The 16881-nt window shown below is 35.4% G+C and overlaps 1 protein-coding gene across 3 annotated transcripts in view; it reads right to left on the bottom strand.

Annotated features, from left to right (window-relative positions):
• LOC138694869 (proton-coupled amino acid transporter 1) overlaps positions 1-16195 on the bottom strand; it is a 118295-nt gene extending 102100 nt beyond the window's left edge. The window contains exons 1-2 of one of the 3 annotated variants that reach the window (XM_069819005.1): positions 16012-16195; positions 10835-10904 (exon numbers count right to left, since the gene is read on the bottom strand). In XM_069819005.1, coding sequence (XP_069675106.1) covers positions 10835-10867 — 33 coding nt within the window. In that variant the 5' untranslated portion in view covers positions 10868-10904; positions 16012-16195. Of the gene's footprint in view, positions 1-5269; positions 5386-10834; positions 10905-16011 lie in introns of those variants that run through there. The other 2 variants (XM_069819008.1, XM_069819010.1) reach the window with 2 other exon arrangements.
• Positions 16196-16881: the final 686 nt, after the last annotated feature.

Below are 16881 nucleotides of genomic sequence, written 5' to 3'. Positions count from 1 at the left end.
GAGTAATGGACTAAGTAGTAGCACAGTCTAGTATATACAGTCACGAAGCTTGAGTTTATGAGGGTACTAGAAACAATAGACTGTGCAGGTATTATTTCACATTGTCTGTGATGAGGCAATAGTAGCGATCCTAGTGATTAGCAACTATCTATGGATGCATATTTACTACGTATTGAGCTTCGTGGCTGTATATACTAGACTGTGGTAGTAGGCTGCATCATTTTGGTAGCCCTTTGGGGGGCAGCTATTCTCATATTGGATTTTCTCTCTATTATCATCATCTTCTTCAATCTATGGTTTAGACATCATTGTCTGTTCCGACTTCACAGCAATCCTTCCATCTTCTGTATGGTCTGCCTATATCTCTTTTATCCAAAGGTCTGTAATAATTATTGTAAATTTATTTTGGCTGCACGCAATGTATTCTTCACCTGACATAATTAGGAATATTAAATCCAGACGTTTCAGATGGGCAGGGCATGTAGCACGTACGGGCGAATCCAGAAATGCATATAGAGTGTTAGTTGGGAGACCGGAGGGAAAAAGACCTTTAGGGAGGCCGAGACGTAGATGGGAGGATAATATTAAGATGGATTTGAGGGAGGTAGGATATGATGATAGAGATTGGATTAATCTTGCACAGGATAGGGACCGATGGCGGGCTTATGTGAGGGCGGCAATGAACCTTCGGGTTCCTTAAAAGCCATTTGTAAGTAAGTAAGTAAGTAAATAAATTTATTTTGGAAGTCTTGTGTTATCCACCCTGTCTAAATTTTGCAGCTGTTTAAATCTATATTATTATTATTATTATTATTATTATTATTATTATTATTATTATTATTATTATTATTATTATTAAACTTCTGAAACCAGCCTAAGAGCCTAGGTTGGACTTCTTTTCAACGCCCTCTCTTCAGTATCGACCAGTCTGCAATGTCATAGAATTTGCGATTTTATTATTTTCTCCCCTACGTTATTATTATATGTTTGTTTCTCGTACCGTTTGTTTTACATTCGGCCCTCATGATTATTTATGAACAGATAGCAACATGTTACTCAATCAGTTAACCCGTTTGAAGCAAATTAACCCGCATTCCGTATTAATATAACCCCTCGAACTTCAGATAACCCGGCGAACTTGGACGAGCCACACAGTCTGCCAATGGTGAGGCGATATCTCGTCCAATCCAGAAACGCTATCGCTTACAACAACCAATTAAGTAAAAGATAGCGGGATTACAATACGCATTATTGAGAAAATGTTACGCGCCATATTTGGTCAAAACATGGCCTTCTGTAATCAGCGAGGCCAGGGTTACATAGACAGAGAAATATGTATATAAAAAATATCTTATTTTGTTGCTGTGGAGAATGATTCACTTAAAAACTGTGTATCCGAAATAATAGACTAACTTTGGAATTTCCACCACAGCTGCAGACAATGCAGTATATACTCGTATTCTGTTATTTGATTACACAGAAAAATGATGTTATGACTTGTTCAATTTTCAACTGAAAGTTATCACCAAAGCCCACATTTTGATGGCCTAAGAATTGCCCATGTAATACAAATAAATTATTTTAAAAAATGACAGGGAAATCATAGTATCCCTGTAATTTTGTAAAACTTTTACGTTACACTCTCGCATTTTCCTTACTCATGTAACGGCTGTTTTAGTCAGCTTCTTTCACTACTACACAACATCGCTAAAATTTATAGCCTACAAAGTTAGGCGGTAAGATCCATTTTTATTCGCCAAAAAATTAGAGATCCGGTCGCGGTCAGGATTTTCGGCGATTTCAGATGGTGAAGCGAATATTGCGCATAGCTTGTACGAAGTTGCAGAGGGGAAAGAAATTCGAGTGTCGGGAGATAGCACTTCTGTCGATGCCACTGGATTCAAGAACGGTTGGGCGGACTGTAACATCTACACTAAACAATTAAATCGATCTGGAAAGTCCCTGTCTGCTTCAGAAACAATAGTTCCCCACCCTACCCCACTCTAGTCCTCTATAACTTAGCTGCAATGACACACTAGAAAGAAGGATTTTCCAGTTACTAGAGTAAAGAGCGTACAAATTTCACTTCAAGCCTACATTATCTTCTCAGTCCGATAACTGTTTGGTGATACCTGACGAGAATTCATGCTTCTGTTTTAAACTTATAAAATCCGTAAGTGCGTCTGTGCCTGAAAATGGCTGGAAAGACAAATTCTGAATGCATAAGAAAATGATTAGTAACAGAGGATTTAGGAAATCCCTTCGAGTGCGTGAAACGACTTTATTCTTGGTAACTTATGTAGGACCATATTCATAGACATTCTTAGCGCGGGCTTCCGGTGGATGATCAGCGAACTAATGTTTTTCGTATTCATAAACCAGTGTTAGCGATATGATATGATATGATATGATATGATATGATATGATATGATATGATATGATATGATATGATATGATATGATATGAATCCTGTACAAGTAATCACCCGATAGCCGGGGCTAGTTTAGTACGCTCGTAGCGCGGGCTAGCGAAATGTCTATGCATAGCACCCGTAATGTTTAGGCTATTTAAAGATGGATTTAAGGATTAAATAAATACTACCACAGGGAGGATGAGTACACCTATGAATGCTACTGATCAATCAGGAAGAGAAAGAAAGTGTAAACTAAAAGGTACATGAGTTCGCTTCCTTGCAAAGGTTCTTGGGACACAATTCAATATTTATGCGAGCTCCTAGTCTAAAAGTCACTTGTCTCACTTCGTTCACGCTGTCCCTCTTAACGGACTTAAGTAAATTTTGCAGGCGGAAAAGCCGAACGACTAGACAAATTGGCTGTGCAGTTAAGCTACCTGCAACAGCAAAGACCACAAGAGTCCAGACCCAGTCGTCAAGCCGGAGAAGGAAAGCAACACCGCCAAAACAAAGTCCCTGACGGCAGGAAATTCAAGACGCACAGCTGATACCAAGTTTTCATCGTCAGACGAAGATAAGTGAACAACAGAAAATGTATACTGGTGGTTGATAGGTACGTGGCCATTTTTTTTTCAGGGCTCGTCCCGGCTTTTGTCTTAACGTCCTAGACCGACAGCATACTGCATTCTGTCTCGAACAGGACGGTTTTGTCCCAGACCATCCTATGTGAACGCCATAAGAATGTGTGTAATCACCTTCACATCGAACGATCCGAAAGAGGATGGCAGGACGAGCGGAAAACCTAGAGACAGATTAAAGAAAGAATGGAGCGAGACAGACCACATGAAAACCACGAGGCTTGAAGTTTATTTTACACTTCTGTTTCCATGGTATCGGTACTACGAGTGACGTCAGAGTAAACCTTTCAAGTCTAACATTGGGTTGCACAAACGTGAATCTCCAATCAACTTGTCTCAATTTACTAATTATTGATTTGAGAAAGAAATACATTTGACAACAGTGCTATTTAGCAACCATAGCCAATTTGATGCTCTTTAAAAGTCGCGAAACGAATGCATCAAGTGGGCGGTGATTAGGAAAACAAGTGAATGTTTTGGTGTTTTGTTGCTTTTTGTAGAAAAGAAACAGGCGGATTCTATTTGTATATAGATTACAATATAGTGAAAAAAAAACGTTGAGGGGACTTCTGTTGTGGGATTTGCTAGGGGAGTCTACAAGAAATTGGAATATGCATAGCCTCCATAACCCAAAATAATTCCATTTCCCATCTCTCTGTTTACAAATGGAGCTCGTAACCTACTCATTACAAATATTGTGTTGTCATGTGTAGAACCCTGCCAACGGGCTACAACAGTCCAGAATTTCAATGATGGTGTAGACTACATATTGCCTGTATATTTACAGAAAAGAAACCTTTTCTATTTCGATAAAGTTCGGCATCATTTCAACCAGGTGATTGGATGGGGATGTGAGCAGTCTATACAACCAATATTACGCTACTCTTGGAAATCCTGACATGGCTGAAAATTCTCTCTGGATTTCAAATCGTTCCCTGTTTGAAGTTTGGGGATTTATGAGACCATTCCATAACAAAGCAATTTCATACGTAACATTCCTAACTACTCTTCAAATAGTTGATTTGTGGACCCTAACAAGATAACCCAAGACCGCCTGAAAAATTCCAACAGCATAAAATCTCAGCATTATTAGAATTTGGTTCATAGGAGAAAGTGGAAGGTTTCGATTTGTCTGTCTGCATATATTTGTTTCAATTTTTGAAAGTAACGAAACACACGAATCCTTACTTAACCTAAATCTTTGCTCAAATTTTCTGTCATTATACATAAAAACAATTCATGTCTGTGACGGAAACGCCTTCTTCTTAATAACATTTTTTTTCATTCTAAAATTTCTTCATCAGAATAATCCATTATGTCGAAAACAATATTGTTACGCTATAACTATTTACTATATACATTACAGTAACTGCATTATAAACAGAACAACATAAATAGCCTACTTGATCGATGATCAGTGACTTAACCAGCAAAAATCTGTTGATCAGATCTGATGGAAGACTGATCTCCGATCAAACACTGATTGTTCTTTCTGCAACAGAAATAGAACTGATGGCCAATCAAACCCTCCTTGATTGCCAATCGTCTTTTGATCCGTGTTTCTGCAACCGGGCCTAAACGTTACAATTTTTTTTTTCTCTTATACCTCGAACATGGCGTTCCATGTCAAAATAATAATAATAATAATAATAATAATAATAATAATAACTTTATTTATGTTTAACATTCTGTCCTCCTTAGCCAGGATAAATATTTTCTTATATTGTCTCTGTCAATCTTATAACGAACGATTCAGAAGTGATTGTCAGTTTCCTGCGCTCTCCAGAAATGAACATAAAAAGGAAAATATATTATAGGGATAAAAAAGTACACACAGTGAGGACATCCGTCAAAATTTACCATATAGCTTGAAATGATGTGAGGTTTCATGATTTTCTTCTGTAAGATCAACAATAATTTCTTAGGCCGAACAAAGAAATACAATAAATTGAGACACTCTCTAGGATAACAACTTAATGTACGTTACGTCGATTTTCCGTTTCCAGCTTATACTGAATCCTTATAACACATCTCCCTCCTAACAAAATATTATTTACCTCCAACAAACACAGTGCCCCCTAGGGTAATATCTGAATGCAATTCTGCGCAATGCTGTTATATCATACCACATCTAAAATGTTTGATGTTCTATCTCAAATCCAAGGTTTTTTGGTTGTTCTTGTCCCACAGAACGCCTCATTACAACATTTTTACTAACCTGTCAACCATAAGGCCTTGCCACACTTGTGAAAGCTGCGATATGCTAACCAGCACGAAACAACTCTAACTGAATTCTGTAAATTGAAGCTCGTTTTCTGAACTTGTAGATACGGTCTGTTTATCTTACAGGAATGTATAATGAAGTGGCGTTAATAAATTATCTAAATGGCACAACGGCATTAAGTACAGAATTACTGTACCTGGTAACATTACATGTCTGACTCACATATTCTAAAGTACTAATAATGTGAAACCGAAGCATATCATCAGATTTATCCTTCTGAAAAATGGGACGACTCCCGCAACCGATAAGTTACTTATGAAGACCACTATATTATGAGTAGGGGGCAGAGTTTAGCATATTTGCATGTTTTATTTTTTATTTATTTATTTTATTGGGTTATTTTAAGATGCTGTGTCAACATCTAGGTTATTTAGCGTCTGAATGAAATGAAGATGATAATGCCGGTGAAATGAGTCCGGAGTCCAGCACCGAAAGTTACCCAGCATTTGCTCGTATTGGATTGAGGGAAAACCCCGGAAAAAACCTCAACCAGGTAACTTGCCCCGACCGGGATTCGAACCCGGGCCACCTGGTTTCGCGGCCAGACGCGCTGACCGTTACTCCACAGGTGTGGACTGCATGTTTTATTCCTTGTATGAAAATCATATGCTATTAATATAGGCTATAAATGCGTTTCAAGCTTTTTGCAATTAAATGTCATGATTTTATAGTGCATATTCAATGGACTAAAATTCATATTTCAGCTTTTGGAGCATATAAAAGCATATTTTATTGTTTTTAAACATTATACAGTAGATAGACAACCCAAGATTGAGAACACGGAAAATCAGCAAAAATGGAATACAAAAGAAACGGATACATTGAAACACATTATAGATAGGTATTTTATTTATTGCAATATAACAACATACAGCGCACTGTTATAAGTGAATCACTGTGAGCAATTCCTCGGCAATCAACAAAGCCCTCTGATGTTGAAAGGAGCTTGTCATCATTTAAAAATATTATTGCGTGTAGATAATATAAATAACTTGTTGCCTAACAATTTGGAAGAATATGCAACTCCAGCAGAAATAAATGAAGTTATGTCTCAATATCCCTATGTATAACAGGAAAACCATCAACAATAGCAAATTGCTTAAAATCGATTCCCCCCCCCCCCCATTTTAACAGTGCATGTTTTCTTGAAATTTCAGTGCATAATATACTGGTTTTTAAGTGCATACGTCATGCATATTATTTTTCCGTTTTTAATGCATATGAATCCGCCCCTAATTATGAATTATTACTGATTACAAATGGTATATTCAGAAACGGTCCATAGCTTTTACCTATAAGAAACAGTTTTCAATGCTACGGGATCTTTCTAAGAAGTTTATCATACATTTAAACGTAAGAATATTTACACTGAATTTCACACTCACAAGGGAAAGTTCAACACTGGAAGGTTGCGTAGGACCTTCAAATTTTGCACACTGATACCTCTTATTAGTGTAAGATGTGCCAAAAAAGTTGCGAAAATAATATACAAGGTATTAAAATGATGTTCCGAATATCGCTGTGAATCTATGTGAATTTAGTAGTTTTTGAGTCTTTTAAGTGTAGTGTGTGGCAGAGACGAGGGAGAAACAAGGCGGCAACTCAACGTCTGTAAACCCAGAGTTAAATAGGATCCATCATTACGAACAAAATATGAACTGATTTCATGGAAGGTTATTCAAAGTAAGTTCCCATTTTGAAACAGCTGTATTTTCAGTACATATCAGCAATTTGGTTTCATATATTACTGTTTAGAAGGTCTGGTTTTTTTTTAATCGGTGCGTGTTTCGTTGCTATGGTAACTGTGTCACGCTTGTACTGCAGGGGAGTGAAACTGAGAGAGGAGTTTCCGATAGCAAGATTATGCAGACTGTTGTTTTGTTGCCTGATCACCATAAGCACTAAACGTTTCAATGGAATTTTCCGATTGGATGCTAGCGGGAAACACCGTTGTATACGAGATATATCTCGTACGCAACAGAAAACCACACAGAACAACAAAATAAACGAGAGCCTGATGAGTATTTTATGAGTCGTTTGTATGTTTATGTTATTTAATTTAAAAAAATAAGTGAAAATTTCATCAGCTCAACTAATATTTTATTTAAGCTTGTTCTGTTCAAATTTTTACTTATTATCTTAATTAAATAACATAAACACACAAAGCCACCGGCGTGGCTCAGTCGGTTAAGGCGCTTGCCTGCCGGTCTGAAGTTGCGCTCGGGCGCGGGTTCGATCCCCGCTTGGGCTGATTACCTGGTTGGGTTTTTCCGAGGTTTTCCCCAACCGTAAGGTGAATGCCAGGTAATCTATGGCGAATTCTCTGCCTCATCTCGCCAAATACTATCTCACTATCACCAATCTCATCGACTTTAAATAGCCTAGTAGTTGATACAGCGTCGTTAAATAACCAACTAAAATTTAAAAAATAAACACACAAAAATAATAACATTCATCTTTATCAATTTTTATAATTTGATCAACAAAACCACCAATATCGCGCTCAAGTTTGGCTGCGTAACAACTTTTTAATAATATCGTAATTCAAACAAAAGAATAACCTATAGGCCAAAACCCTAATGGACTCTTCCGGGAACATGGGACACCTCCAACGAAACTGGTCCCGGATAATTCGGGACGTACGGTAAGCTTTGAAACCTTTCCAGACATAAAATACAAATTTTTCATTTATGTCTTCTTAAAACTGGTCGCGTAAGTTTATCAGTCAATTCTAATGTTAAGAATGCCAACAGAGAAATTTACTTTCAGAATATACAGACGTTATTAACTATGAATTAAATCCACAACTAAACTCCAAATCTAACCAAATTTAGATTTGAGAATCTCTTCTTCTTGACGATTTGCACAAATGTTACGGACTGCAAGAACTGGTTTAAAAACTACTACGTACGTAAAAACAATGGTAACTCCATCATACAAATCAAAATAAAGATTAAAGAAAACGCACTTAAGAAACAGTAATTAACTTATATTGGTGCTGTATATGTATAAATGCGATATGCTTCCCAGAGCATAACTTTCCAAATGGTTAACATCTTATCTGGTCTAGTACAATGTTCCATATGTACAGAAAAAACAACTAGGTTGAAGTATATACAAAAAAGATAATAAAAAACTTCACAACATCTGGCACACACGCACACACAAATCAGTACAAAACAGCAAAGCAAGTATAAAGCTGTTACTGCTGCAAACAACAAAGAATGCATTGTAAGAAAGCGAAAACAAGAGTACCAACGTAGTTTTATTGGTAGAGATAAACTACGAACATATTTGAAGATATTTAGTAATAATCTCATTCAAACTTCAGGAAAGATATAGGGCCTACAGTAGATATTCAAATTGGAAAAAATACTTACGCAACTTCTTAAGTTGGTACTCATGTCAGATATTTATGACTAATTTGTATGTTAAAGGCATAATAAAAACATCATGGCATGCATACACATTTCTAAAATAATTACAACTCCAGAAACTAGCGTTATATTTTATAAGATAGAACATGACTGGCAGTTTCATCGTAGAGAAGGAGCACAATGGTCCCGTGGTAAATGTACTGAATTTTTTAGTAACATTTAATGAATTAATGCCAATGACAAAACACGCTTTCCTTCATCTGCAATTTGATAAGTTAAATATTTATTCCAATAATTCATCCTGTAAAAATCAAAACAATAAAAAAAAAGAGTGATACAAAGATGATACATACTTTTTAATTATATGTTTTACATATTTCTCAACATATCAGTTACTTTATAATGGTATGAGAGATAATGCTATTTACTTTCTTTCCTTGAACTATCTTTTAAACATATAACTTATATACAAATGAAATCATTTACTATGACCGACTGAAGAAGATATTTTCCTTCGGTACGAAGAAGGGGCACGGTACAAAGGATAGTACTGTAACCTATAGTGGGCTTATTTTGCCTTACTGCCCCTATACCGGCAATTCTTTTTTTTTTTTTTTTACATTCGTACAGTCACGCGTTTGTAGATATCGTGATTCTGCTTTGAGATATCGTCTGTCGATTAAGTCTGCAGGTGTTAAGGCTCCTGTGGAGCCCCATTAGAGTGCCATTCCACCTCCCAGAAAACACACTACATCTCCTCTGACTAATGCCATCTGTAAGCCAGTCACAATAATGAAATATCTTACATAGGCCCTATTAACTGAATTAATTCAATAGTCACATTAAGGTACGCGGTATCATGACCTGTCCTGGATTCATGATGAGAGAATCTGGCAACCCTGGAAACAGGGAGAACTCTGAGAAAAATCCTAACGAAAAGTGAACAGTAAATCTCTGGGTATTTGTAACTTAATCTTCAGAAAATTTATGTATTTGTAGAAAAACAAATTCAATAAATTCGTAACAACTACACTTATATTAGTTCCTTAAAAGTCATAAGTAAGTAAGTAAGTAAGTATAGATTTAAACCATTATAAAAATATTACAGTAACAGTGAAATGAAGGTGGGAAACAGGCAGGGTTGCCAGACATCCTGGATTTCCCAGGATTGTTCTGGATTTTAACTGTGTGTCCTGGGTTGAGTTGTATTTGTCCTGGAATGTAAAAAATATTGTAAAAAAAGTGACTTTTTTTATATAAATGAAGGTATTGGTACAGTGTTATTATCAAAGTTCAGTGTGTTTGTAGAATGCAGGATGCAACATTAACCGTCCTAGAGCGTAAAATTTATTCTATGAAATAGACCTAAATTACGGCTTGTTTATCTGCTGAAAATAAGTTACGTGTATTCTGCATATTAGGTGCCTTCTCTAACTAAAATGTTCATTTTTACCTAAAAAAATAGAACTGTCAAAAACCACTTTTTCGATCATGGATAAAACACATATTTCCGTAAAGTTCTCGAAATCTACCTATTCTTTTGCAGCAACACAATAATAAACAAACAAATAAATTAAGAAAAATATATAGGTCATCATTTTGGTGACTAATTATTAAAAAAAAAAATAAATAAATAATAATAATAATAATAATAATAATAATAATAATAATATAAAAACTGTATAAACGCGAGAAAAGAGCTATTTCACTCAATTAGTTACCATTAACAATCAATTTCGAGGCGGGGTAGAGGAATCACGAAAAAAAATTATATTCCAGAGGAAGAAGGATTTAATTTTACTGGGTAAGAAAAATGTTCTCCAAAACCACTTCTTGAATTCATAACTAATAATACCAGCGGGAAATCAAAAAAAAATCTTAAATAGATGGCACTCATGCTCGTTTACACCTACTGCATTCACCTATACTACCAAAACATTTTTAATTTGCTGTGACAATACTTAAGACCTAATACTGAAGCTCCTCATCTCATATCACCTTCGTCAACTGGAGTTGCTGTATTTCAGAAATGAGGTTTTGTGTTTTTGCTAATGCATGCAAGGTAACCACAACAAAAAGTATGGTTATGCAAGGCATTAAAACAAAATAAAAAAATATTCACTTTGATTGGCTGCAGAGGAGTGAGATCTCCCATAATTCCTCTCTTAGTAGGCTTCTTTACGTGTGATGTGCTAGATGCAGAAAAAACTGCGTTAAAATGTGCAAAAATCTAACAAACAAATCAAAAGTATACAAAGTGCAACAACTGTTACAATGTAACACTAAAAGTCTCCCATTTGTGACAACACCATACCTATGTGCTTAAATGATAGCTACATATAGTATATTAAAAAGTACAGTAGAGCGTCTCGTTTAGACACAGTGAAACCGTAAACAAAGTGCAGGTAACTTTGGGGGGGGGGGGGGCCGAGCCGTACGATAAACACGAGGGATGCACTATGCAAACCGCTACAGGATTATTTTTAGCAATACATTATTGCCCAAATATAGAAATAGCATTTTCAAGTTAGTTACAACATTCATGGAGGAGCATTAATTGAAATTATATTTTCCCAAAACACACAAAACAAAAGAACACAAATTGCATAACGTTATTACATACACTTTTTAACAAACAAGCAATTGTAACGTTGAACCAGGACGAATATTCGTCCTGGTTGAACTAATTCAATATAACAAATCAAATTTTGCTATGTACTTATATGATGTTGCTTTCAAACAGCATTTTTACGGTCATGAAGTCCACACCTGTGGAGTAACGGTTAGCGCGTCTAGCCGCGAAATCAGGTGGCCCGTGTTCGATTCCCGGTCGGGACAAGTTACCTGGTTGAGGTTTTTTTCCGGGGTTTTCCCTCACCCAATATGAACAAATGCTGGGTAACTTTCGGCGTTTGTCCCCGTACTCATTTCACCGGCATTATCACCTTCATCTCATTCAGACGCTAAATAACCTAAGCTGTTGATAAAGCGTCGTAAAATAACCTACTAAAATAAAATAATAAAAACGGTCATGAATTTCATTCTCTCTATGACTAACATAATATCACCGTCTTATGTCACCGAATTAATTGACTAAACTACAGTACTGTAATTAAGTTTAGGAAATAGTGGTCACTTCAGACCAATATAATGTAGTTTTGTTACTTCGGCCACAGAGGTCGGTGATGTTATGTTAGTCATAAAGAGAATGAATTTCATGATCGTAAAAAATGCTTCTTGAAAGCAACATTACGTGAGTAGCAAAATTTGATTTGTTATATTGAATTATTTCAACAATTGCTTGTTTGTTAAAATGTGTATATGATAACGTTATGCAATTTGTGTTTTTTTGTTTTGTGCGTTTTTGGAAAATATAATTTCAATTAATGCTTCGCCATAAATGTTGTAACTAAAACCTTGTGCATCCTTCGTGTTCATCGTATGGCTCGTCCTCACCCCACACATTACCTGCACTTTGTTTACGTTTTTACTGTGCCTAAACGTGACGCTCTACTGTATTTATATATTGAACTTAATGGGTGTACATAAATATGTAAACCTAACTATTTCCTGCATTAAATTTTGTGCAATAATTTTTAAGAGCATCAACAAAGATCATTAAATTATTAACTTAATACATAAAAAGAAACATGAAATACATAAATGAAGATTTATTGTTTTACTTAAAATGGAGAGATAGATATCACTTAAATCTACTTTTAGTACATTTATCATAATTCCCCATATCTTTCAATTACAAATCACGTTGCATTTTTCATATTGTTTATATGATAAAAAAAGAAAGAAGGTGAAGAGGTCAACATTAATTATTATAAGTGATTAAACAAAATCTCAGGTTTTTATAGGGTCAATGACATGACATGAAAGAGAGTGAAAAGCTATGAACTGGAGGACAAAGACCAATAAGATGGCAAAGAAAGACATAGATAATATAGAAAAAGTTAAAACAATAATATTGCAATTTATAGTGTATATCAGCAGTCAGTACAATATTGTGTTGTACGTATATACAGATAGTGGTTGCATCTCTATTAATTAAAAAATAGTATTATAATTATAGTGAATTAGTGATGTATAAGAATAAAAGGAGTTTCATTTGGAAGTATTTCGTAGAAATTAGTCCAGGACGTGCTGGCTGGAACTACCTCGAATTTAACACGACATTTAAAAAGTAAACATCCTACTGCTGCCATAAGACCTAAAGAGCCAGAAGAACTAATTGAACTCGAAAAAGTAGAACCTATACCCTCCACGTCATCAGTGCAACACAATCGCAGCCACCACCCAAAAGACGGAATTAGAAAAATTAGCGATTACCAGTGTCAAAAAGTAAAATTATTGAGAATATAATTTTGAAATTGATCGTGAAACAGTTTCACCCATTTACACTTGTTGAACAACCAGAATTTCGAGAGCTACTGCACAATCTAAATCCAAATTAGGCAATAACCTCGAGAAAGAATCTGTCAAATGCACTTCTGGATTCGACATATAACACTGTCAAACAGAGAATACAGACGTCCCTAAAAAGTGTTACCTCATGTTGTATGACTACAGACAGCTGGATTTCATCTGCAAATGAAAGCTATATTGCAGTAACTGTACATTATTTAGAATTTTAGATGAATAATATAAATTAAGCAGTGCTCTTCTAGGTTGCTTCATGTTCAGTGAAAAACATTCTATTGAAAATATTGTCAATGGAATCAAACGGCTATCCCAGGAATGGGGTGCGTGTAATAAGGTTGTCGTCCTGTTATCCGATAACGCTGCATATATGGTTGGAGCCGCAAGACATTTAGGGTGGATTGAAATCTGGAGATCGCGGAGGCCACATTGTTGGAAAGTGCCTACTGATGACACGATCGCCAAACATCTGCGTAATTAATTGTTTTGCAAGGATAAAGATTTGGAGTGGAGTGCCATCTTGCATGAATATTAGTAGGCCGGATTGAAATCTGGAGATCGCGGAGGCCATATGTTGGAAAGTGCCTACTGATGACACGATCGCCAAACATCTGCGTAATTAATTGCTTTGCAGGGATAAAGATGTGGGGTGAAGCGCCATTTTGCATGATGATTATGTTTTCCATATCGTGATTCCTCAGTCCAGCAATGACAAAATTCTGTACATGCTGTAGTAGCGCTCCCCGTTTACTGTAACAGTCTGTCTTATTCCATTATTGTCCACACCTGTGGAGTAACGGTTAGCGCGTCTGGCCGGGAAGCCTGGTGGCCCGGGTTCGATTCTCGGTCGGGGCAAGTGAGGTTTTTTTCTGGGGATTTCCCTCAACCCAATATGAGCAAATGTTGAGTAACTTTCGGTGCTGGACCCCGAACTCATTCACCGGTATTATCACCTTCATCTCATTCAGACGCTAAATAACCTATGTTGATAAAGCGTCGTAAAATAACTTACTAAAAAAATTAATGGAGTTAACACGCGTAATTGAAGTTCGTTTTCCGACCAAAGTCATCAGTAGGCACTTCCCAACAATGTGGCCTCAGTGATCTCCAGATTTAAGTCCGGCCGACTTTTGGTTGTGGGGTTACCTTAAAGAACGAGTTTTCCTGACACATCCAACAACCCTACTGCAACTGAAAGATGCCATCTCGCAAGAAATTTTCAATATTCCAAGACATCTGCACAATGCTGTGCATGGTGTCGCGACAGAATGCTGTACGTTGAACAAGAGACCGGCGGACATCTTCCCAATATTTTGTAAACCCTGTTGTTTGCCCAACACTGTGATGTTTTTGTTTTTTCCCTATCTCAAAAAATATTAAAATATTTATAGTGATTTAATGTTTGAACTGACTTTTGAAATACCCTATACTACACTTAACGATTCATTTGAACGACGATTACTTGTATAGACGAATCGATTCCCACGATTCTTTATTTCGATTCGTTCAAGAATCGACCCAACTCTAATGGATAATGGGCAATTAGATAATGGATTATGAGTCATAGATAATGAGTGTGATATATGATGGATTTTTATGGATTATGAATTACAATTATATAAGTAATTTATGATAATGATGAACGATGATGAAGAGTGACTGATGGTGAGTAATTATAAAATAATATTAGGTCTTGAATTATTTTTGAGACATGAGAATTGTGTGAAGAAAAGTACTGAACTACGGTGATGGATGATAGCTTATAATGATGGTTAAAGGTGTAAGTGATGAAAGACAATTTTTTTGGAATGGAACTTCCGTGATGGTTGGAATAAAATATTTAAATTACAAAAAGTAACTATGGGTACTGTCACAGAAAACATTTCTATAAAAATTACTTAAATACTGAATATAGTAGGCCTATAAAATTCAAAAAGGAAAAAAAAGAATACTGAAAAAAAAAAAGATGCAAAAAAAGAAATAATATTAATGCCTTTAGTAACAGATTGAATGTTATTCAATGTTTGGTGCATGAAAAATATGTTAAAGCTTAAAAATGCATAGGTAGTCATTATTATTTTAAAATCTATAAAACTGTCTTTTCTTAACTGCCCTTTCTTCTGCCTACATTAATTCCAGCCTCATAACATGCCCCAATTTGTAATGCAATTAAGACAATGACAAAAGGCATGACATCAAGTCCGGACTTTCATTTATGAAAACACAACAGTTTTCAAATTGTGTTACAAAATTTTGAAGTTTTTAAACACCGGTATATCAGGTGTCTTGTACATTATTTATAAATTATATCAGATATCAGAAATCCTTTAATTGTTGGCACACATTCACAATACAATCCTACAACATAATATAAAACTGAAATGTAGGCTAAAACATAAATCTCTCTTTGAAGTACTCTGTCAAATCCTATATAGGCCTACTACATTATTTTAGCATACTTTAAAGATTTAGGTACTCCTAGTCCTCAATAATTTCTAATAAAAATTACATTATTATCATAATTAAATTCAGCAATGGGTTCATTTATTGAATAATAAAGACTACATGAAACATTTTGCAATTTGCTTTATCATATGCCTAGGTATTATAGATCTTACCTACTACAAGCCTTGAGAAGTTGGGTAAACATACGGGAATATAGTATTTATGTCAACATTAATGTAGACTACATATTTAATACTTATAAAGCCGCATCTCTATTTATTATAGTAAAATGATAGTAATTCAACAAATTAAGAATATATGAATGCTTCTATACAACATGCAATATCCAAGCGAAAATAAAAAGAAAGAAAAAGTTCTGTGAGTCATCGCTTCTAAGTCCGCACCCATTCAATGTTTTTCTCTCACCTTGATGTTTACTTCGAAGATGAAACAGATGTAAATCACTATCTTCTCTGTGATTCATTAAGAAAAATCTTCCTCCCCCTACATATGATAAATTAGCTTATATTTTGTTTACTATCACAATCACTCCATCAGCTGCTACCTGTCATTCACCCACAGCCTTCTCACGCGATATACAACTGTGGTTTGATTTTGCACTGCAGCCAATGTTATATAACTTGATTCCCCTGGTATGAATTAGCCAAGACAAAAATAATACAGGTGTTTTCAACAGAACAGTAGTGAAAGTTGAAGTTTTAGTGTATAATTAGCATGTATTAGTCTTGTAGAAGTTCCAAAATATTTGCATTTCATACGATTGAAATAACACAATGTATGATTAAGCATATTGCTTCGTTTCGTTAGAGCTCTGATCAGGGGTTAGACAGCATCGGGTTTGTTTCAATTAAGTTCCAACAAAATATTTGCATCACGAAGCTATTTAAATGTTGTTACAATGTGTTGTTACGGATGGTCACTTCTGACAGTAGTTGTATTGTTTACCTTACGGAATGTCCAGTGACGGAATATCGTTAACAACGCCATCTATGACCTAATAATGAAATCATTACTAAACATCAAATAGCTGTGAATATGATCGAGTAAATATTGAATCTCAGAAACATTGACCAAAATTTTATTAGTTATAGATCTAGTTCTCAAATATAGGAATTTACATCTATAAATATATTTTTTTTCTGAGAAACCTAATTTGAATTACGTTACTAGCTAAAGCAAGATCCTGAATACGATCTCAGTATATGGGTCATCTTTCTATTTGGGCTCCTGTTTAGCTAACATTTTATTTTACGAAAATATTAGTAAAATGTTGGC

Source organism: Periplaneta americana, chromosome 2, assembly GCF_040183065.1.
Source record: "Periplaneta americana isolate PAMFEO1 chromosome 2, P.americana_PAMFEO1_priV1, whole genome shotgun sequence".
NCBI classification, from domain to species: domain Eukaryota; kingdom Metazoa; phylum Arthropoda; class Insecta; order Blattodea; family Blattidae; genus Periplaneta; species Periplaneta americana.
Note: the sequence above shows the minus strand (reverse complement) of the source record. Positions and strands in the feature narration are given on the sequence as shown.